We start from the raw sequence: 24,784 nt of genomic DNA, 5'->3' as shown, positions 1-24,784 counted from the left end.
AACCCTACCACGGGGGTTAAACATGGTATTTGTCCCGATGTGATGCTATGAGATGATATGAACATAATGTTTCAGTTTGGATATGCCAATTGATTTTCTTTTTGGGATTAAGTTTGTCTTTCTGGAAATTTCGCTCTAATGTTTTTGTATCAAGTTTTGTTTATGCATTTCGAAAGTAAATATATAGTTTCTGCATTCTGAAAGTAAGTATTTTGTTTGCATACCAAACGTTATAAATGCTAATGTTTACATGCTAGTATATGCTCTCTGCTTGCTGAGTTGTTGATAACTCAGCCCTTAATCTTCATAATATTTTCATATGACATTGATGATTCAGCTGATGATCAGTATTAGAGTTTGTGGACAAGATTAGCTGTGAATAGTTATTGGGAATCTCGTGGTTTTAGTGCTGTTGTTGGATGTTATTTATTTATTAAGTTGATTTTAATGGATTTAGACAGTTTATGGAGACTTATGTCAATTTTATTTTATTATAGTTTGTTATTTGAGACATGAAGAAGAGTTGATATTTTATTTGGGTTGTTGGATTGAGGATTTGATATGTAAGTATGTATGGTTTATTAAATTGATATATTTACATTTGATTTGAAGTTTTGGAAGTATATATTCTTGGATTTGGAAATACATTAGTATTGTTGGAGTTTATTATCAGGTTATATGAGTTAGCTCTTCGGACCCTCGGGGTCAAGGCGTTACAGTTGGTTTCAGAGACAGATTTGAATTCTGCATACTATAAACCTTAGAGGTTTAGATATCTGTGGGTTTATAGGATGTAAAAATTTCACTATAGGAGCTTGAGGACTATAAGGATGATCATGTGGATATTTAAGTTTGAGCTTCTAAAAAATCTTATGATTGGTTTTGATGGGATTTGAGGTTTAGATTTGACATTTGTTAGGAATAGAATTCGTAACTTTGAGGTTTTAGATTCTAATGATGTATGTGAGTATTAAGTGATGTCAGGCTTAAATAGTTATCTGATATATATATATATATATTTGTGTTTATACACATATTTTATTTATTTTATTGATTTAAATATTTATTTAGTATTTTCACCTTTATTTATTTTAGAATGTTTCACCAAGTTTAAGCTTTCAGGATGACGGCTCGTCGTTGAGTTCGAAGTCTTGAAGATTTGAACGAAAACAACAATGATAGGGGTTGCACGTTTGAACAATTTAATCGAATGCATCCTCCCAACTTTGATGGAAGAGGCGATACGAATGCAACGGAGGATTGGATTCAAGACATTAAAGAAATATTTAGTGTTTTGGAGTGTACCGATCTGCAGAAAGTTCAGTTCATAGCTTTTAAACTAACTGGAGAAGCGAAGAGATGGTGGAATTCTGAAAAAGTCATCAGGGAAGCTAAGGGGGCTGGTGTGATTGTTTGAGCTCAATTCAAGCAGAACTTCTTTGACCGATTTTTTCCTAAAGCAGATAGGGAAGTTAGAGCTTGAGAGTTCACCAACTTGGTGCAAGGGACCATGACTGTGCGCCAGTATGCTGCAAGGTTTGAGGAATTATGTCGCTTCGCCGCATACTTGATTCCTGATGAGGAGAGGAAGACTAGGAAGTTTGAGGAAGGTTTGAACTATAGGATTTCTGTACGAGTGATGGTCTTACAGATTCAGAATTTTTCAAAGATAGTGCACAAGGCGATGCTAGTCGAGCAGAATCTCAAGAGGGGTGCTGAATTGCAAGAACAGAGGAAGAGAGCTTCTCCACAAGGATTCTCTAGTTTAGATCAAGGGCCATGGAAGAAGAGAAAAAAGGGAAGCAGTTCAAGTCAGAGATAGATGCAGGGAAATCATACCACTAACCCATGTAAGTTCTGTAACCGCATACATGTTGGAGAGTGCAGAAAGGAAATGGGATCATGTTTCAAATGCGGTAATGATGGGCACTTCATTAGAGAATGTCCATTGCTTGCGGAAAACAACAGAAAGCCCAACCCACCTCAAAACTTTAGGCCGAATAACCAAGGCAACAATTAGCAGAGGACTATGCTGGCACAGGTGTTTGCTTTGACACCGGGAGAAGCTGAGGAGAAGAATGATGTAATCACAAGTATAATCTTTCTGACTTACCTTTTTCAGCTTTTTTATGTTAAGAATTAAGGATTTCTTATCTTGTTATCTCTATGGATTATATGACGAAAACATAGGAATTATCCCCCTGTTTCTCAATAAGGCTACAACTTTATTTGACTCGGGGGCTACCCACTCTTTTATTTCAATGGATTACGTTAAGTTCTGCCCCGTTGATGCTGAGGAGATGGATTACAATTTGAGGGTCTCAACCCCAGCAGGTGATATAGTGACTTGCAACAAGATTATACTTAAGTGCCCAATAACTATTAGCGGGAGGGAAATACCAGCTAACTTGATAGTCTTTCCTATAATTGGGTTTGATGTGATTTTTGGAATGGATTGGTTAGCTTCCAGTTATGTCAGTATTGACTGCTTTAAAAAAGAGGTGGTGTTCAAATTTCCAGAGGGAGAGGAACTTAGATTTATGGGTTCCAGAGTGCGTACCCTTTGATCGGTTATTTCTGCTTTTTAGGTTGACAAGTTAATATGTGATGGGTGTCAGGGGTTCTTGGCTTTCATGGTGGATAAACCAAGGGAAGAATTGGAGTTAGAAGAGATTCCTATTGTGAGAGAATATCCGGAGGTTTTTCCTGAAGATTTGTCTGGATTACCACCCGAGCGGTAGGTAGAGTTTGCTATTGAGTTAGCCCTAGGCATGACACCTCTTTCCAAAGCCCCTTATCGAATGGCACCATCAGAGTTAGCCAATCTCAAATAACAGTTACAAGACTTATTAGACAAAGGTTTCATCAGGCCCAGTGTCTCACCTTGGGGAGCTTCAGTTTTGTTTGTGAAAAAGAAGGAAGGGACAATGAGAATGTGTATAGACAGGGAACTGAATTGAGTGACCATAAAGAATAAATATCTGCTGCCCGCATCGATGATTTATTTGATCAGTTGCAAGATGCTCAGGAATTCTCCAAGATTGATCTCAGATTGGGTTGTCATCAATTGAAGATCAAGGTGGAGGATGTGCCTAAGACAGCTTTCAGGACCAGGTACGACCATTATGAATTATTGGTCATGCCTTTTGGCCTAACCAATGCCCTAGCAGTATTTATGGAGTTGATGAATCGGGTATTTCATGAATTCTTAGATAAATTTGTAGTGGTGTTTATTGACAACATATTAATCTACTCCAAGAACAAAGCAGAACATGAAGAACATCCGAGAGAAGTACTTGGGACACTCAGGAATAAGAAATTATTTGCTAAGTTGAAGAAGTGTGAGTTTTGGCTTGAGTCTATTACATTTTTGGGACATGTAGTCTCAAAGGATGGTATTTTAGTAGACCCCGAGAAAGTCGAAGCAATAGTTAACTGGACCCAACCAACCAATGTGCATGAAGTTAGGAGTTTCTTGGGTTTGGCTTGTTATTACCGTCGGTTTATAGACAATTTCTCAAAAATAATGGTTCCTCTTACCGCCCTTACCAGGAAGAACAATAAGTATGAATGGACTAAAAAATGTGAGGAAAGCTTCCAGAAATTGAAGAAGAGATTGGTGACAGCTCTAGTTCTGACAGTTCCTAGAGAAAGAGGAGGATTTATGGTTTACAGTGACGCTTCACGTTTGAGTTTGGGGTGTGTATTGATGCAGCACGGGAAAGTGATAGCATACGCTTCTCGGCAATTGAAGGCATATGAGCAAACTTACCCCACACATGATTTGGAGTTGGCCGCTATTGTCTTTGCACTTAAAATCTGGAGGCATTATTTATATGGTGAAAGGTGTGAAATCTACACAGATTACAAGAGTTTGAAGTACTTCTTCACTCAGAAGGAACTGAATATGAGGCAGAGGAGATGGCTAGAACTAGTCAAGGATTATGACTGCAACATTAACTACCATCTAGGCAAAGCTAATGTCATTGTTGATGCACTTACCAGGTAGCCAATGGGACTAGCAGTTGCAACTCTTACCACTCAGCCCCACTTAATAATGGACTTAGAAAGAACTACTATTGAAGTTGTTACTGGTGACCAGCAAGCATTGATAGCCAGTTTAATAGTTCAACCAGTTTTGATTGACAGAATTACGCTCGCCCAAAAAGAAGATTCTAAGTTAGCGAGATTAATAGAAGAAGTAGAAAAAGGGGATAAATCTGAGTTCAACATTTTTGAAGATGGAATGTTAAGGTTCGGAAATAGATTTTGTGTGCCAGACAATGATGAAATAAAAAGACTCATCCTCGAAGAAGCGCATCGTTCCCTTACACAGTTCACCCAGGTAGTACAAAAATATATCGGGATTTGAAAGAGTCTTTTCGATGGGATGGCATGAAAAGAGAGATTGTCGAATTTGTGGCACAATGCCTAACTTGCCAACAAGTGAAAGTAGAACATCAGAGACCAGCAAGGTTATTGCAACCACTTTAGATTCCAGAATGGAAATGGGAGCATATTTCTATGGATTTTGTTACAGGCCTACCACGGACACTGACTGGACAGGATGCAATATGGGTGATAGTGGATCGTTTGATGAAGACCACTCACTTTGTGCCTATCAAAGTTTCTTATAAGCTGGAGAAACTAGCCGAGCTGTATACACAGGAAATAATGAAGTTGCATGGGGAACCCGTGTCCATTGTGTCGGATAGGGATCCTGGTTTCATTTCAAAATTTTGGCGAAACTTATAGGAGGCCATGGGCACTAAGTTAAATTCCCACACTTCATTTCACCCACAGACAAATGGTCAGTCGGAAAGGACCATTCAAATTTTGGAAGACATGTTGAGAGCGTGTATGCTAGATTTCAAGGGAACCTAGATACGACACTTGCCTTTGGTCGAATTTGCTTATAATAACAGTTACCGGGCTAGCATTGAGATGACGCCTTATGAAGCACTTTATGGTAGGAAATGTAGATCTCCTTGTATTGGGATGAGGTGGGGGAAAGATAAATTTTGCGTCCAGAAATCATACAGAAGACAACAGAGTAGATAGAGACCATTCGAGCCAGAATGAGAGCAGCTCAAAGTCAACAGAAGAGCTATGCAGATAACCATCATCGCCAATTAGAGTTTGAGGTTGGGAATAAATTATTTTGAGGATTGTGCCTATGAGAGGGGTCATGAGGTTTGGAAAGAAGGGCAAGTTGAGCCCTAGATTCGTCGAACCTTTTGAGATTCTTGATCGGATTGGACTAGTGGCTTACAGAGTAGCCTTACCACCAGCACTCTCAGGGGTACACGACGTATTCCATGTATCTATGATGAGAAAGTATATACCCGACCCCACCCACGTTATCGACTACGAGCCTCTTCAACTTCATGAAAATCTGACCTATACAAAAGAGCCGATGCGGATTATAGATAGAAAAGAACAAGTGTTACGGAATCAGACTATTCCATTGGTTAAAGTGGTATGGAATAATCATGCTATAGTGAAGCCTATTGGGAATTAGAAGAGGAAATGCAAGTCAAGTACCCACAGTTGTTCGACGAAGATCTTAATAGCTTGTGACAAATTTTGAGGATGAAATTTTTTTAAGGGGCGAGGATGTAACGCCTAGGCCAAAGCCCAGCCCAGACTTGATGAAGCTCGACCCACAACAAGTTAACACTTGAAGGAAGCTTGAAATGGCATCACTTGGTAAGTTCACTTTCTGCCAGCACTGTTTTTCTTCTCCATGGATTTTCCCCCTTGCATTGCACTTCTGCACATCCCTCCAACCCACGCACACCAAAACCCATGATCTTGCAGTTACTTGTATCCCTCCTCTCATCCAAAAACCCTCACTTTTCAGCAGGCACTCTCTCAATCGGTTTTCTCTCAACCTATCCCTCCCCTAACTTCATGTTGAACCCCATTTTTTTTTTTGAAGCAATTCTTCGTTGACCTCCCCCACGCGATTTTGCACTAGTGTCGGTTACTCTCCTCTCTCATACTTTGTTCTCTCATCCACTCTTTCCCCTCTATTTACACACTCACAGACCCTCTTTTACTTTATTTTTCGTTGGTTTGTTTTCAATCACACACCCACTCTATCTTGGCTTGCCGTGCACACACTCAGACCCTCAATCCTTCTTTGCGCAGACCACTATCTCTTTCACTAGAGATTTCTGTCAACTTTGGGCATAGACTTCAGTGGGTTGCTTTGATTCGAGGTGGTTTGAAGTTTTTTTGACTCTTTTAGGTAAGCCTCTTCTGAAGCTTTTGGTATTTTTGGGTATTACATGGTTGGATTTTGAAATGTGGATAAAGTGTTGTTGATATGGTTGTAATGTTGGTCAGAATTACACTACTACAGTAAGCTTGTTACAACTTATTACCTATGTAAATTTATGGTGTTTTATATTTTATCTGTTGGATTGTGGTTGCTTATGTTGGAAGTCTTGAAGTTGAGGTGTATTATTATTTGGACGGTTTTGTGAGACTGTTTTGGGCTAGTAATTGGGACTGTTTAGTGTTAATTTTTGGGTTATTATTAGGTTGTTCGGGTTTGGTTTAGTGGCGGTTGGGTGGAGATTACTTGGTGGTGCTAGAGTGAAAATATTGACGGTTTGAAATGGGCTGTCCAGATTTACCTTATGGATAATTTTAGATTAAAAAGGGATTGGTTTAAGTTTTTATTAATTGAGCTTAGTGGTATACCTGTTTGGATTATTATTTATGTGGTATACGTTTATTGTTTTAGGTTGCGATACTGTTAGAGGACAGACCCAAGGCATATCTTGTACACGGAAGTCAGGTAAGCAGGATTCATATACTAGTTTTGCATAAAAGAAAAGAAATAAGGGTAACTTTGAAAATAAGCATATTTGTTTCTGAAAAAAAATATGAAAACGACCTTAGATGTTTATTCTATAAATACTTAAATTCTATATAAGAGAGTATTTTCTATCATGACTGGTGTAGACATGAGCTAATTTTGTTCATTCTTTTCTGAACTTTGCAAAAGGAGAGAATATGAAAACCTAAAAGTTTTTGCTATGAATAAATGAAGATGTTTTGGATTCTGTTTATATCGAACATGTGAAATGATCTGAAGCTATTCAATATTTTGTTTTGATATGATGTGTCGTCTAAAAACCTTGGCATTAAGTTCTAATTCTGTATCTGAATGTGATCTGGTTCCTATGATGTTCCGTTTTGTTTCTGTTAAGGACTTGCCATGGGTATAATGGGAGTTTATAACCCTACCACGGGGGTGAAACATGGTATACAGCGCAACCACGGGTACAATGATGGTTTATAACCCTACCACGGGGTGAAACATGGTATATGGCCCAGCCACCGGTATAATGGTGGTTTATAACCCTACCACGGGGGTTAAACATGGTATTTGTCCTGATGTGATGCTATGAGATGATATGAATATAATGTTTCAGTTTGGATATGCTAATGGATTTTCTTTTTGGGAATAAGTTTGTCTTTCTAGAAATTTCGCTCTAATGTTTTTGTACTAAGTTTTGTTTATGCATTTCGAAAGTGAATATGTTGTTTCTGCATTTTGAAAGTAAGTATTTTGTTTGCATACCGAACATTATAAATATTCATGCTTACATGCTAGTATATGCTTTCTACTTCCTGAGTTGTTGATAACTCACCTCTTAATCTTTATATTATTTTCAGATGACATTGATGGTTCAGCTGAGGATTGGTATTAGAGTTTGTGGACAAGATTAGCTGTGAATAGTTATTGGGTATCTCACGGTATTAGTGCTGCTGTTGGAAGTTATTTATTTATTAAGTTGATTTCAATGGATTTAGATGGTTTATAGAGACTTATGTCAATTTTATTTTATTCTAGTTTGTTATTTGAGACATGAAGAATAGTTGATATTTTATTTGGATTGTTGGATTGTGGATTTGATATGTGAGTGTGTATGGTTTATAAAATTGAAGTATTTACGTTTGATTTGAAGTTTTGAAAGTATATATTCTTAGATTTGGAAATACATTGGTATTGTTGGAGTTGATTATCAAGTTATATGAGTTAACTCTTCGAACCCTCGAGGTCGTGAAATGCATGCACCCACAAAAATCTATTGACACAAAAAGCCAATAATTTTACAGGTATCAATTTCCACGCGTAAATCACAATTTGATAGTAAAAGATTCAATAGACAGTTATAGATTTGAGATATGCAAATGGTAGACATTCAACCAGTAATTATATGATGAAAGAAGTACACGTGGAAAAACAGTACATGTCCAAAATCTACACAACATCCTATGACTTCACACGGCATAGAGTCATACCACAAAGTACTTAATAATTCCATCACTTCACACGACACACAACCACATCACAATTTGTACAATAATCTCATCATCTCACATGACATACAACCATATCCCAAACAACACAATAATCCCATTATCTCACACTACATACGACCACATAAAAAACTACACAATATTTCTATCACTTCACACAGAACATGGCCACAAATAACACATCACATAACACAATTTCACAATTCCATCAACAATCATTTTCAAGGTCAGTCGGTAGAATCATTTACAGTGTGAAGGGAAAATTTTTGGATGATCAAGGCGTCCCATGCTTTGCTGCTGGCTTTGGTCATTCTCGACAATGGGTGACGTGGTGGTCATTTGAGTGGTTGTGTGGTGTGTCTTGGGAAGAGAGAGACAGTACGTGCGTGTTTGCGTTATTGGGTAAGAGGGCTAGAGAACGTGAGAGAGAGATGTTGAGGGAGGAATTGAGAGAAAGTTAGTTGGGTGGTTAGTGGCCGGAGAATCTCATAGAGAGAAATTGAGAGAGAGAGAGAGAGAGAGAGTTGGCAGAGGTAGAGAAGGAGAAGGAGAGGGAGAGGGAGAGGGAGATTGTGAGAAAGAGGGAGAATGGGGTAGATAGAGACCGAGAGAGAGATGGTATCCCACTGTCGCTAGTGTAGTGCTAACACAACAAGGCGAATGGCAGCCAGAAACAGAGTTATGAGAGAGAAAGAGAGAGAGAGAGAGAGAGAGAGAGAGAGAGTTGAGGGATGTTAGGTGTAACCAATTTGTTGTAAATTAAGAATAAGCAAGTCCGGCTATTCGAGGTGCCAGGACCCTCCAGACACTCACAATACTGAAAATAGGCTCTGAATGCCTTTCATTGTAGATTGATACTGGATTTAAATATAGGAACTCAGACTAACTAATAGAAATGTCGCCCACTACTGGACGTGACTCTAATGGACTTGACTTAAATAACTAACTTACCTGCTAAAAGACGTGGCCCGGCATGGCCCTTAACGGAATACTAATGAAATTGGCCAAGTCTCTGCATAACCAAACCCATGATTCATATGGAAAGTACAAATATACCCATGACAATTGAAATAATTACAACCCCATATATATTGTGATTTCAGAAACCTTAATGGTCTTCAGAGCACTCCCTAAAATCACACCACACCTAACAAGGGATGGAGATGGGTGGAGATTAGAAACAACATTGTCGATGTCGGTGTGGTTGTGTGCAAAAAAGGCATGCAAGCGTGGTCACGGGAGGGAAAGGGGAGACAATGCGGAGAGGGAGAGAGAGAAAGAAAAGAAAAGAGAGGAAAGAAAGAAGATGAGGGGGATTAGGGTTTTGTTTCAAGGGTTAAAATGGGGTCATTTTGAAAGTGGGCACGACAAACTTCTAAGGGCCTTGGGCATGAGATTGGATTGGGCTTAACAGAAAGGATTTTGAGAAATGGATTCTGAGCAATAGAACAACAAGCCCATGGTTATTTTGAGGATTAAGGAAGTTGTTGGAAGAGACAAGTCTTGGATTTTAGAGTTCTTCTATATAGCATCCACTGTAGCGGTGCATACAATGCACATGCTACGTGCATGCTTATGGTCTTTTTTTTTTTTTTTTCTTTTTTGCCTTCCACCAGACGGCTTCTCCCATCTCCTCTCTCTCATCCCATCGTCTCTCTCTCTCATCGCCTCTCTCTCCTCGACTCTCTCACATCAGATCAACTCTCTCTCATCTCGGGCTCTCTCTCTCTCTCATCGTGTCTCTCTTCGACTCTCTCTCTCTCATCTTCGCTCTCTCTCTCTCATCTTGAGCTCTCTCACTCATCTCGGTCTCTCTCATCGTCACTCTCTCTCATCTCCACTGTCTCTCTCTCATCTTGGTTCTCTCTCTTATCTCTGCTCTCTCTCTCATTGTCTCTCTCTCATCATCTCTCTCATCGTCGATCTCTCTCTCTCTCTCATGGTCACTCTCTCACATCTCGATCTCTCTCTCTCATATCCCCTCTCTCTCAGTCCATAGTAATTTCAAATTTAGGAGATGAATGTTGTAGGGTATTTTTCTTCATTTTACTTATGAAAAATACTATAGCGCACGACAATTATAAAACACGAAATGCACGAAATATGAAATGTCTAATTTATCCTTCTTTACAATAGAACATAATGAGATTCATTTTCTGTTTCTCTCTCCAGTGCTCTCCTTATATTACAATGTAGTGGAAAAGCTTCCCGACTGAGATCTGGTTTTTACTCTTTCTTCCAATTTCACATCAAATCCACACAACTAGAAACCATCAAATTAATTTAAAAATTTGAGGATGTACATAAAAATGGTTTCTTTAAGAAACAAAACACTACAAATCTTGGCCATGGCTACTTGCATTTTTTTTTCAAATTTCTTAAGCTATAGAAAGCCTAAAGTATACACATACAAATGAAGATAAAATGCAAAGAGAATAATGTCATATTGTCAAAAAAAAAAAAAATTAATAGATCATTTAAACGTATTTTATCCAGAAAAATATATTTACAAATTTCTTCCCTTATACACATATTACACAGACTAGGGAGAGAGAAATGATTACCTTCTCTTGGACGCGTGAAATGCTGCAGAGGATGAATGAATCGTTAGTGTAGGTGAAAAATATTTATTCGTTTTCGACGTTTCATAGATTGGGCGGAGGATGAACGTATCGTCAATGCAGGAGAAAAATATTTATTCTTTTTCGAGGTTTCATAGACTAGATGGAGGAAGAAAGACAATAATATAAGGGAGAAAAAATAAAAAGTAAAAAGAATATTCTAAATTGACTTTTTATTATTTTGTTATATTATTTATTTTATTTTTTCTTTACTCATCCAACTGAAAAATTCGTACATTTCGTGTGACAAAATGGACTTTCCTGCAGCAGCTCTCAACACCCCGGTTTCTATGTCTGTATAACGCCGCGACAAGCGCTAGCTGTCACGGATAGAATAGTAGTCATCCTGACATAAAATCTACTGCTAGGATTGGTTAGAGCAATCACATTGGGCTGAACAAAAGTTTTGTAAGTTTTTTTTCGTATTTTAATTACTTATCTATCCAAAATCTCTTATTTTTCGTTCTTTTCATTCCTTATTATTTTTCTATTTTATTAAAATAATTTTATTCTATTTATTTATTATTTTTTTAACTCATTTCTTTTTAAATTTTTAACTACTCAATTTCTGATCTTCTTTTTTTTGTTCTGAACTATTGATCTCTAGCAAATATTTTATCCATTTCTTTTTGTTTTATGGTAAGTTACTTTATCATTTTCTAATGGTCATAACTTTTATATATGTTATACTTTCAAACGGTTAGACTTTACTGTATAAATAAAAGCATTTGCTCTTTCATTGATATCCACGTCAATCTAAGTATCATTTGAGGTCGAGATCAAAATTTCATTTTGGTCTCATTGCTCTTTCATAGCCCCTTCTCTTTTGCAAATTGTTTCTTCACTATTTATGTAATGCCCCAATCTCGCACGGGTTAAAAAGTTATATTCTATCACTTAAATTCACATTTTAACAATATAATAATAGATTTCAAATTCTCAATATCATATAGAAATTTCGATTCAAACTAATTTTCTCAATATAACCAATTTTTCAAAATGCCAAGTCATCATAACACAATAAAATTTCTCAATAAAAATCAACAATACTCATAAAAACTTTCTATGCTTAATTTACTATACTTAAATCATCTCACACAATGCGTCATAATCTCGATCATCAGCTGAACTACTAAAATATTTGAAAAAATATTGTAGAGATAAAGGGGTGAGTTATCAACAACTCAATAAGCAGAGAACTTTTACTAACATATAAACACGAACATTTATAAAGTTCGGTATGTAGAATAAAATATTTACTTTCAAAATGCAGAAACAACATACTTACTTTCAGAATGCATAAACAAAACTTGTTACAAAACATCAAAGTGAAACTTTCAAAAAAAACTTTCTTATTCACAAATCCTTCGGCATATGATAATCTAAGACATCATCTTCATATCATATCAGAGCATTGCATCGGAAAATATACCATGTTCAACCCCATGGTAGGGCTATAAACCACCACTATACCCGTGGCTAGGTCGTATACCATGTTTTCACCCCCGTGGTAGGGTTATAAACCATCATTATACTCGTGGTTCGGCCGTATACCATGTTTCACTCGTGGTAGGGTTATAAACCATCATTATACCCGTGGCTAGGTTGTATATCATGTTTCATTCTCGTGGTAGGGTTATAAACAACCATTATACCTATGGCAGGGCCTTAACAGATACAGAACAGAACAACATTGGAACCAGATCATATTCATATACAGAATCAGAAATTCATTCCAAGGTTTTCAGATGCCACATCATATCAAAATCGAAAACTGAAACAGCTTCAAATCATTTCACATGTTTGAAATAAACAGAATCAAAACATCTTTATTTATTCATAGCAAGAACTTTTAGATTTTCATATTCGCTCTTTTTGCATAGTTCAGAAATAAAATGTACAAAATCAGCTCATGTTTACACCAGTCATGACAGAAAATATTTTCTCTTATATTGAATTTATGCATATGTAGATCAAACATCTGAGGTCGTTTTTATATTTCTTTTCAAAAAGAAACATGCATATTTTCAAAGTCAACCTCATTTCATTCCTTTTATGCAAAACTAGCATATGAACCCCGCTAACATGAACTTTTTAGCATTTCGAATATTTCCTCAATAATGCCGAACAAACATTAATTGTCACCTATAAAATAATCACGTAATTCTTGTAAATTTTCAGTTGAACACGTATTTCAATATTTAAACCTAAAATGCTAAAATTAACCTATTTTAATTCCTCAATACTTAAAATTCTCATAATCATAAAATATCATCACTTCCAGAATTTCTCAATATCCACATAATTTCTCTAACTATAAAACTCTGAATATTTTTAAAATTGCATATTAATATTCTTACTAATTATCTATGCCACAAAAATACATCTCTAGTTTTAAAAAATTTTCCTAACATAATTATAACAAAATTGATCAAAAATAGGAAAGCAACAATTTCATTTAATAAAAATAGACTAATTAGTATCTCTTTAAAGGATTCAAAATAAAATCTTGTTTTTAAAAAAAATCTACACAAATTGAGTTTAATATAGAAAGATCAACACATGATTATCCTATTATTATTCTGATGATAAGGGTATTTTAGGAACTGACCCAAGTTGACCCACATATAACCAAACTGAAATTTACAAAATAACCATGCATGGAATTTCAACTACCCAAACTAGAAACATTTCGTGCGATAGAGAGAAAACACAAAAAAAAAAAAAAAACCAACATGCTCAACGAGAGATGGACGGCACGATGGCAACGAGCAGGTGGTGGGGTGATGACAGAAAACTGGTTAGAGTGAGAGAGCAAATGGAGAGTGAGAGAGTGAGAGAAAGAGAGCAGCGTGTGAGGGATTCATTGTGAGGGCAACGAGGAAACGGCAACAAGGTGGTTGGGAGCGGTGGCAGTGTCATCTCTTGCGACTGAGGCAACTGGCATGGGCGGTGGCTAAAACAGGGGACAAATGGCTTCACGTGGGCTGGTAGTGGCATCGGTTTTACATGGAGATGGAGGCTGGGGGCTTGCAAGGTAGCCGTTTGTCAGCGTGTGAGGGACTCACCGTGAGGGTAGCGACGAAACGGCAACAAGGTGGCTAGGAGCAGTGGCAGGGTCGTCTCTTGCGACTGAGGCAACCGGCGTGGGCGATGGCTAAAACAGGGGACAAACGACTTCACGTCGGCTGGTTGTGGCATCGGTTTTACATGGCGATGGAGGCTGGGGGCTTGCAATGCAGCCGCAGTGTGCAATGGTCCCCTACAACAATGATTGAGTGGTGCAGGGACATCGACGGACAATGGTTGGCAATTGTCTCAATGATGGTGCAACGTGCATGCGTTCAGTCAGGGTTTTCTGAGATGGTGGTCTTGCGAGAATTGGATGGGTTCGCATCATATGGTGATGGGAAGAAAAGAAAAGAAAAATTGGTGGTCTTGCCGCATGGCTGAGGCTTAAGGAGAAACAATTATGATTGGTAACAAAACTGCTGTGACAGGTAGTAAAGGAAACTAATACGTAGTTTGGTTGTAACACCCCGCTTCCCAAAAAGACATTTTAGAATTTTCGAGGAGCCAGTGTGCTACTACTAAACTTGAATTTAAAACTTTTTTTTTTTGTTAACAACGCGCCAGACGCGAAAGTTTCCATAAATAAAACAAACTTTAATAATTACTGAGAATCCAAAATAGAGTCTGCGGAAGCACTTATTTAAAAAATACGGAAGTCTCATGTGCTTATCAAAATAATTTATTGAAACTTTAAACCATAGAAATAATCATAGCATAATTTGTCTAGGCCTCTGCCTCGCCTCCCGGAGTCAAGTCATGTTCTGCAGTCTCATCCTCATAAATGTCATCACCTGGGGTAGTTTAAAAACATAAAAACAAACTAAAATAAGTCGAATACTCAATAAGCAACACATCATACAGTAAACATAATAAACATAAGATTTCTAAAAAAAACGTGCATATTCATAAATACATACATACATAAATAACATGAACATGAACATTAACTTATCTTTCACTTATCATAGGCCGTTACCCACTGTTGACCCCCGTGAGTTAAGGTTAGCGAATCTAAGTAGATTCTGATTCTACCCGTGGTCCCGGGTTGTGGAATCCATACATAAAGAATCCATACTGAGTGCATTACCAGCATGCACGACTTGGCAATGCAATATGCCCATAACATAGGCACCATTTTCATATCATAACATAGGCCGTTACATATCTTATCATAATCATACTTCGTCATAATCATACTTGCATACTTGTCATATCATAGATTTCAAAAGAAATCACATGCATACTTGTCATATCTTGTCATATCATATCATAGATTTCAAATGAAATCACATTATTTCATAAATGTCGTGATACATGTTTCATCGCATAAAACATGATTTTTCATAAATACTTTAATGCATAAATTTTCAAATAAAATCATGCATGGCTTTTCATAATTTATTTTAATGTATAACTCTCACATAAAATCATGACTTTTCATAAATCTGTTGATGTATAACTCATTTCATAAAATCATAATTTGTCATAAATAACTTAATGCATAATACTTTTCATAAAATCATGAATTTTTCATAATTTTATCATATCTTGGGTACGTAAAAAGGGGCTTCCAATGAAGGGCATACATGCATAATATCTTCTATAAAAAGACAAGCAGTTCACCGTACATACATGTAAGGATATGATCATGCTATTTACCTTGCAGTGCTAATCCACTATTTTCGGCGCGTAGTCGGTCACCTATAAAAATAAACACGAAATTTTCGTAAATTTCTAATTAAACCTATGACTTTATTTAAAACCTAAACTACTAAAATAGTCTATATTTCCTAAACCTAGATTCTTCCTTACACTAGAATATTCTCTTCTTTTAATCCTAAATAGACATGGGTATTTTTACGAAAACATCATAATGGGCATGGGCATTTTGGGAAAGTCTGAAAATAAAACACATAAAATAGGGAAGAAGGCAGCTTACGAGACGGGAATAAAAGTAGTTTACGGAAGTGGAGGGTGGTGTGATGCTCACCGAGAGAGAGGCTGAGTGCGACGAAGGGTCGTGGTGTCTAGTCGAGTTTCATAGTGGCTAGGAGTGGTCGGCGTCATGTTGGGCTTCTCCAGCAGTGGTGCGGCACAAGAGAGAGAATGAGTGAAAGAGAGTTTACGGGATGAATGAGAGGGAGAGGACACAGCGTGAACTTACAGAGCAAGGGTGGCAGCTTGTTGTGGCGTCACTGGGCAGTGGAGGCTAGATCTCCGACGTCGTCTGTTGCTGTTGACGGTGGCGTCGCAGCCCACTAGTGGCAAAACGTGGCTCTCGGTTTGGGCAAGGATAATTCCTTTGTTTCGGTGTAGTAAAACAGAGTATTGTCCGTATGGTTTCTCAACGGCTGGGCGACGATGGTGGAGGGTAGAGCTTTGGTTGCTGCGTGTGGGGAAGTTGGTGGTTCTCGGTTACGCATTGGCTGAGGGCAGAGACATGAGCTAGGGGTGTTGGAGGGTGAACGTTAGGTGGTGAACCGGGGTAGCCGTGCTGCGGGACTGAACGTGGGGCTGTGGCTGTGGTTTTCGGTGGTCGTCATGGTGAAGGTCTTGGGTGGTCTGCTGGATGAACTAAGGGGAGGTGGTGGAGGTTGTTTTCCTGGACGTGTGTTGTGGTTTTGAGGGGAGGAGGTTTGTGAAAGGTGCTCTGTGTGCGTGAGTGTATTTAGACATTGGCGGCAGTAACTATGCCTTTCATGCAGAGGAGGGCTTAACTTATTTATAAACCTAGCCGGTTGAGAGCCAAGAGGAAAACCCTAGGATGAGAAGCGTGAATGCAAAGGAAACGGATGAAGCCGTGCATGCATTGTTTTGATACGTGATTGGAAGACTCACAGTGGACGACTTGCGGCTTGCAGTTTTGGTGAGTGAAACGTGTATATGTATATATGTTTGAAAACCTAAAAGAAAACCCTAGATAAAAAGAGTAGTGAATGTACATGTGAGTGGATTATTGAAATTTATAGAAGAAAAATTCGATAACTAGGAGTTTTATGACGAAAAGGAAATAAGAATAATAATAGTATTTGGACTCTACCACTCATGAGCTTGGAGTAGAGAAAAATAATAATAATAGAGCCTTAATTCTAGGTTTAATAAAAATAATCTATCCGATAAATTCTTTTATTGGGTTTTAACTCATTTATTGAGCCTAATAAAATTATCTATAATTTATTCCTAAAAATATAGGATCGGGTCGTTACATTGGTAGAGGTGCACAACAAACCTAGATTGGAAAAAAAATGAGGTTTGGATGAACGTCCAAAATCATGCATGTATATATATATATATATATATATATATATACCAACTACCGTAAACCCAAGTGGGATAGAGACGTGCATGGTGGAGAACGTGGTGACGACAACCAATAACTAACTAGGGTTTGAAAGTAAAACATCTATCATAATGCACGAGGTTGTATAATAAGTTTAAGGATTTTAATGGGCACGAAACTCTAGAGTTATAACCTTAATCCGTTTAAAAAAAAACAAACAAACATTTAAAAAAAATTAAATCACAAGTTGGATTCTTGAAAAGGAAATAAATTAGACCCGTAATTTATATTCAAAAAAAAGTACTTGAAAACTCAACTAGCATTTTCATACACAAGTCCAAAAATATTTAGAAACCGGGTTTGGTTGGGTGCGGGCGTTACATCACTCTGATGATGAGTTGGAGATAGTTCTCAACGAAGATAGAGAATCAACACCTACCCATAGTGGTGCTTATCAATGTTATAAGTACATTAGGTGTGATTATTTATAAGGGCACAAACAGTTTTTTTGCGACTATTTTGCAGAATCACCACTATATCCCTCTAATATATTTGAAATGAGGATTCTTATGGGTTGTTCTCTTCTTTTATTTTCTTTTTTTTTTCGTACTTGATAGATTCCAAAAAAATTATTAGACATCCATAACAATTCTCATCATATTTTTCCCTAGGTTTCATTAAAAATAAAAGTCTACGAAATTGAAAACAAATTTCACAAAAATCCTAAAAAGCAATCTGGAAAAAGTTATATACAAATAATTTGTCAGATCTATTTTATCTATTCTCCAAAACTTCAATACGAAACATATTTCGTAAGAGGAATGCTATACATAAACTATTATTTATTTTCACACCCTATACTTATAATTTTTTCATAAGGTGTGTGAATATTTTTCATAAGGTATAGATGCATTTTTCGTAAGATGTGGAATGTGAGATAATAAATAGTGACTGATGAGAAGAATTTTTCATTTCGAAAATTGTTAGATCCAAACTTTCCTATCTAGTTTCACAAAACCTATAAAAAAATATCTCGATTTTTTTTAAACATTCTCAAAATTCTCTTAAGAAATTATTGATCGGTTAAATTTCCACTGACTATGTATTTATTAGATGACGCAGATAATTCCATTGCCCACCGATCTTTAATGTCCATCATTTAAGATTGGGTGCGATGGGCAAACTCTTGATCTCCTTTCTCAATTTCATGGGCATTTATGGCTTGTCTGCCATCACTTTCTAGGCTTCCCTTCATGAAATAGTAGTGCACATGGTCGCCTCACTCTCAAATATCTTGGGAATCCTTTCATGAATAATTTCCACGTACGTTCACAATTTGATAAAAGCTAATAAATGCAAAATCTAACATATCCATACTTAAAAAGAGATTGACAGCGAACTTGAAATAAGTTAAATCTGGATTTAAATTTTCATAAACCCGCTTACTATCAACAAACTAATCAAGAATTCCACTTTGTTTAAGCAATTTTGAAGATGTGGGCACTTTTCTATTTTTTTCAATGTAATTTAGTGATTGTGTGTATATATATATATATATATATATATATATATATATATAGACAATATATTTTTTCCCAACCTGGTTTCCGTGGCATGAAAGTGAGAGAATGGGTATGCTCCTTGGTTGTAAGATGGCTACGGAATTGAATGCAGCTACCCAACTTGGTCATGCATATAATGGCCTGAAAGCAATGACTCGAACGTGCCACTGTGATCAACATTCCTCGACAGTTCCATCATATGACTGATATAGTCATTGTGTATCCACACCCTTTGTTCAATCTCATAGAACTGACTCTTGTGTTCACAAAATGGTGCTTCGTTGTGTGCAAATATATGTCTTAAAAACACTAAAACGTCTTGAAGTCATTTGATATATCATAAGTTTTCTATCTTCTATTGCCGATAGAGGAATTATTCTACTGCTGAAAGTTTTTGTTGAGGTAATAGTGAAGGATTAGATTCCAAATCCTACTTTCTGAAGCTTGCACTTCCATTTTCAGAGGCTTGTCTTAGTCAAGATGGATACGTGCCAATACCAAAAGTTTATGATTTGAAGATCGTAAAATTAAGCTGATTTGGTTAACAAATTACAGAGAGCCTCCAAAACAGGAGTGACGCCTAGGTAGTAAATGTAGAGAACAAGAATAAAAGTTTGAACTATTGAAGGAAAGGGTTGGACAAGGGGGGCCATAAACTCGTTTTTAACTAATATGTTTTAGTCCGAGGGCCTGGAGGATTGCTGCCTTTAAATGACACAAAAGCATGGATATATAAAACTTTGTTTCAACACCGTGGAGAGAAATTGGTAGTTGAGTGGGGTATATGAAATGAAAAATCAGTACAAATAGAATATTTCAGATTGAGGAAGATTGCACGATTTTCTGTAGACTCGTGCAATACAGAAAAGTTTCAACACTGCTGCCAAGCCTCCTTACATTCGCTACAACATGAACACAGATACACACGCAGACTGCAAAAGAGAGATCAGACACTCATATCAAACTCAAAAACATCAACCATGGCCTTATTTTTAACTTCCACAATTACACCGAGGAATTGGACCTTTTCTGCCATAGGGAGTCAGATTTGTCCTCTCATTGGCTCTGTATGCAGTTTCAGCAATACTCACTGCTTTCTGACTCTTACAACCCAGCAGTCCACTCGGACGGCTTTTTCGCACCACCTTGTCAACTATGGATTTGGTTTTAGCCAGACCATGAATGTTATTACTTTCCTCTGGTCTCTTTTCATCAAACGCTGTATTGGCCGAGAATCCAGCAGCACTGGCTGTGACAACACTCCAGTCAATGCTGGTCTCACTAGGCTCATACTTAGTGGTGGAGGTGATACAGCTGGACATACCATCAGATTCTTGCCTTGTGAACACTGGGTTTTCACTCCCGGATAGGTTCTCTATCTCAAACAAATCTGAACTAGCGTCACTACCCATATCTCCATGTACAACTTCAGTTCCAGAAGTAGTTGAAAATTTTTTAGATTTTGGAATGGCATCCCAAGTTAGGATGGAGAGTTTCCTCTCTAAGTTCATTGCAATGTCACTCTTATTCATGATATGGGATCCAAACACCTCGAGAGATATTCGTGGTTCTTCATCTTTGATCTTTTCCACTTTAAATTGCGACTTAGCTGTCGAATTTTGCACCCCAGCACTTGAAATTGGGAAGGAAAAGTACTTTTCTCTGTTTGACCTCCCGAAAGTTGGGCTATGAAGATCATCATTGACCTGAAATCGTTGTCTGACCTGATTGTGATCAAATTGAATTGCTCTTTTCCTGATCCCTATTCCATGAATCCCTCCATGCTCAAGTGATCTCTCGACTGAACAAGACCTATTGCAGATAAGACCAGAAAAATGCATCTTTCTGGTTACCTTCTTCTCGGTATTTTGGAGTGGTTGCCTGTGGAAACCTGGTAATAAAGCGGCTTGGCTATTCCAACTCGATTCAGAGCTCAAGCTAGGAGTTGCTGTCCTGCTCTTTGCTTTTCTATTTAGTAGATCAACGCAGTAATCTTTCTTAAGCCCATGCTTACTAGCAAGACTATCAATACTTCTAGGACTGTCCTCATCCAGCTTCATGCTGAAGTATCTTTCAGCACCAAAGACACTGATTTCACCCTCTTCAGTCTTGGTTCTCTCTACGCATCTGGATGAGGGAGCGGTTCGGCTAGGATTGGTGGCAGGAAAAGGATGCTGCATTAACTTGGCAACCTTAAGTACAGAGCCCTCTCCGGCTGTGCCAAGGAAAGAAGACAAAGCAGCATTACTGAGATTGGCGCTTCTCTTTTCAGCGTCCATGGTAACGGAGAAGGTTCCTTGAGAAGCCTGAAAATGTTTCTAATATGCTTATACAGAATTTGATACATAGCAGAATTTACATCTGAGTGAGGCTTGGAGATACACTTGCCTGGGAAAAAACTTTCTAGAAGTAGGCTCGTGGAGGGGGTGCAATAAAGAATGGTTGGGGTCCTACTTGCTTGGAGCATGAGTCTAAATATGGTCTATATTTTCCACAAGATCTAAATGCCTTTAATGCTTTCATCAACTGACTGATATCTTATGGTGTGTATAAGCTTTGATTCCAACAATGTGGACATGATCTCTACTGTTCATGTGGTTGTAATTGTGCACTCTTTTTTTTATTTTTAAAAAAGAGCCGGTAGCCACCCACATAGCAGCCCCGTCTCAAATTTATTAATAAGCCCTCACATATGGCGGAGGAATACCGTGGTAACATTCAAGACATCAAAACATTCCAAATAAAAAACAAATTCAAGCGATCAACCAACAAGGACCATAAAAATCTAAACATGCCTAGAGACAACATCAAAATAAATCTAAACATACCTAAGAGGAACCAATAAAAACTAAAGACAAATGTTTGGAAGTCCTACCTTGTCTAACCGAATCATACCTTTTATTTGTTGAGGTAGAGAACCAAAAGAATTAAAGCTCATGTTAACGCCTTGTTCACCTAAACGGGCCAAGGCGTCTGCTAAAGAATTCCCTTCTTTGAATTGATGCTCAATGGAAAATTCTAATCCTCGTAACTTTTCTAACAAATCTTCCCAGTAATCCCATAAGTACCACACCGAACACCTTTGACATTTTAACCAATGAACCACCAAACTGGAATCGCATTCTAAAGCTATGTAAATCCCATCTCCTTACAAACACCCACTCCCACAATTAAGGCACGAAGTTCAGCTTCATTATTGGTCCCATGACCAAAATGAGATGAAAAGGCTGCCATAAAATTCCCAAACGAATCTCGAATGAGACCCCCTCCACCACAATTACTTGGATTACCACGGCAGCTACCATCGACGTTCAGTTTTACCCAACCATTTGTTGGTTTCTTCCAGTTAATTAATCGCGGCGACCTTCTCGGGGTAGTACTAAAAGGCACCTCAAGAGCCCTTAGAATATTCTGGTCTATACTTGAAATCTCCCAACGCTGAAGTAAAAGTGTAGATAAGTTTCTAAGCCATACCTTTATAGCAGTCCAAACCTTCCTTGCCGACTCTTGCACTCCCTCCATCCTTGCCTTACAGCTCCTCAACCATAGTCTCCAAGTGATGATGGACGGTAGCAGGCCAAGAAGTATTCCTCTATGGCTGGACTTTTGGCATGTCCGAACCACCCTTGAACCGTTTCCCACCAAGAACGACCCTCCATGCGGTTGATACCCAAAGCAATGGACGCCATATTCCAAACCTGCATGGCAATATTACCCAATCTCAAAACATGGTCAACAGTTTCAACCTCCCTCAGCACGCAGTAGTCACATCGTGACACCAAGGGAATAGCTATAGCTTGAATGCAAACATCGACTGGCAATGCTCCAAATCTTGCCTTCCACATGCACATCGATATCTTTTTTGGTAACACTTGATGCCAAACCCAGTCCAACTCAGGTCTCTCAACACCCCTTACCCGAAGTAAATTCCAAGCACTACTAGTCAAGAAACACCCATCTACTGCAGGTTTCCAGATCATAACGTCCGATCCTTCTTGCCCGACTATTATTTTACGTGTGATGTTGCCAGCTTGTTCTAGACAAACGAGATCCACTAGCTTATCAACATCCCTCGATCCGTTCAACCAAACATCCTGGATTTTAAGTCCAGCATTGATAACCTCATATCTGCTACACAGAGGACCATCCACCAACCAGTTATCAAACCAGAAAGAAGACTCTCCATTCCTCACTTTCACTACCACATTCTCAATCACTTCCGGAATTCCATTGACTATAGACCTCCAAAAATGGGAGGCTGTGGGCCTCGCTTCAGCTAGCATCACGTGACCCGTATGTAAATATTTTGCACGGAAGAAACTTGTCCAGATAGAATCTGTAGTTAAAAGGCACCAGACAAACTTCATATGTAGTGATCTCTACACTTTCAAAAAATTACTAAGCCCCAAGCCACCTTCCTTGATTGGCTTGCATAACTGGTCCCAAGCACACCATTTCCTTTTTGATCTACCATTAAACTCTCCCCAAAGAAATGTAGATAAATGCGAATTTAATTTTTCTAAAACCATCTTCGGCACATGAAGAACTGCCAAGAGATGAGTTGCCATGCAAGAGAGGACATGCTTGAGTAATACAAGTCGAGCACCTTGAGAGAGTAATCTCATCTTCCTACCAGCCATTTTATTTTTTATCTTCTGAACAATAGGCTCTAGATCTCTCGATGTTAAACGACCAGACACAAGGGGAACGCCAAGGTATGTTACGAGGAAATTCCCCTCAACAAACACGATAATTCTTAGCAAGCTTCTCCGTCTTGACATTATGATACACTTCGAAAAGAATAGAGTTGGCTTATCTTTATTAAGAAGCTGACCCGACCACATCGCATATTTATCTAAAGTTTGAACCAAATGCCTCATAGAACGCCTCTCACCATTAGCAAAAATTAATAAATCATCTGCATAAAGTAAGTGCGACACCAACGGAGCACCCACAGGATGAGAAAAACAACGTATCCGACCGTCAACAAATTCCTTTTTTAAAAGACGAGATAGGACCTCTTCCATAATAATAAATAAATACGGTGAGAAGGGATCCCCTTGCCTTAATCCTCGGACTGGCTGAAAGAATCCTTTATAAGTCTCATTCATCATTATGGAGCACTAGGGAGATCTCACACAATTCATCACCAACTTGCAAACTAGAGGGACCAAAACTGTGAAGGACACTCTCTAAAAACAACCAATCTACTCGATCATAAGCCTTGGCCATATCAATCTTGAGTATAACATTCCCACCTATTATTTTCTTATTCAAAGAGTGCACCATTTCTTGTGCCAACGTAATATTTTCAAACCATTCCTTCAAACCAACGTAATATTTTCAGACCATTTCTTCAAACCGGGTTTGCCTAATGTGATGGCAAGAGTCAAAATCAGTTTAAAAGGATACTGTAATTCGTTGTTCAAGCGTCATCTGGTTAGCAAATGAACAGCGTGAAAAGTGCAAGTTGCTGATTATTTCAATGAATTTGGTTATAAAACCCAAAGTGTCAAAAGATGCATCTGTTTATAGTAAAACAAAAACAATAGTTTAACATATTCACGTTGGTGACATATTTGGCTTGGTTCAAGATATATTTTTGTTTATACATATATTTCATTTTTATTTATTTAATTTCTATTCCTAGAACGTTTCACCAAGTTTAAGCTTTCAGGATGTCATCTCGTCTTTGAGTCCAAAGTCTTGAATATTTGAATGAAAATAACAATGAAGGGGGCTGCACATTTGAGCAATTTAATCGGACACATCCTCCCACCTTCGATGGAAGAGGAAATCCAAATGCAACGAAGGATTGGATTCAAGACATTGAAGAAATATTCAGTGTTTTGGAGTGCACCGATCAGCAGAAAGTTTGGTTCGCAGCCTCTAAATTGACTAGAGAAGCG

General features: G+C 37.9%; 2 protein-coding genes across 3 annotated transcripts in view; one reads left to right on the top strand and one right to left on the bottom strand.

Annotated features, from left to right (window-relative positions):
- LOC109001242 (F-box/kelch-repeat protein At1g74510-like) overlaps positions 1 to 24,784 on the top strand; it is a 945,981-nt gene that overhangs the window by 382,093 nt on the left and 539,104 nt on the right. The window lies entirely within an intron of this gene.
- Positions 19,650 to 21,291, bottom strand: LOC109001231 (protein PHYTOCHROME KINASE SUBSTRATE 3-like). Its single transcript, XM_035693915.1, has one exon. The coding sequence runs from the start codon at positions 21,152 to 21,154 to the stop codon at positions 19,868 to 19,870; it is 1,287 nt and encodes a 428-aa protein (XP_035549808.1). The 5' UTR covers positions 21,155 to 21,291; the 3' UTR covers positions 19,650 to 19,867.

Source organism: Juglans regia, chromosome 9 (genome assembly GCF_001411555.2).
Source record: "Juglans regia cultivar Chandler chromosome 9, Walnut 2.0, whole genome shotgun sequence".
Taxonomy (NCBI): domain Eukaryota; kingdom Viridiplantae; phylum Streptophyta; class Magnoliopsida; order Fagales; family Juglandaceae; genus Juglans; species Juglans regia.
This window is presented reverse-complemented; position numbering and strand designations above follow the sequence as displayed.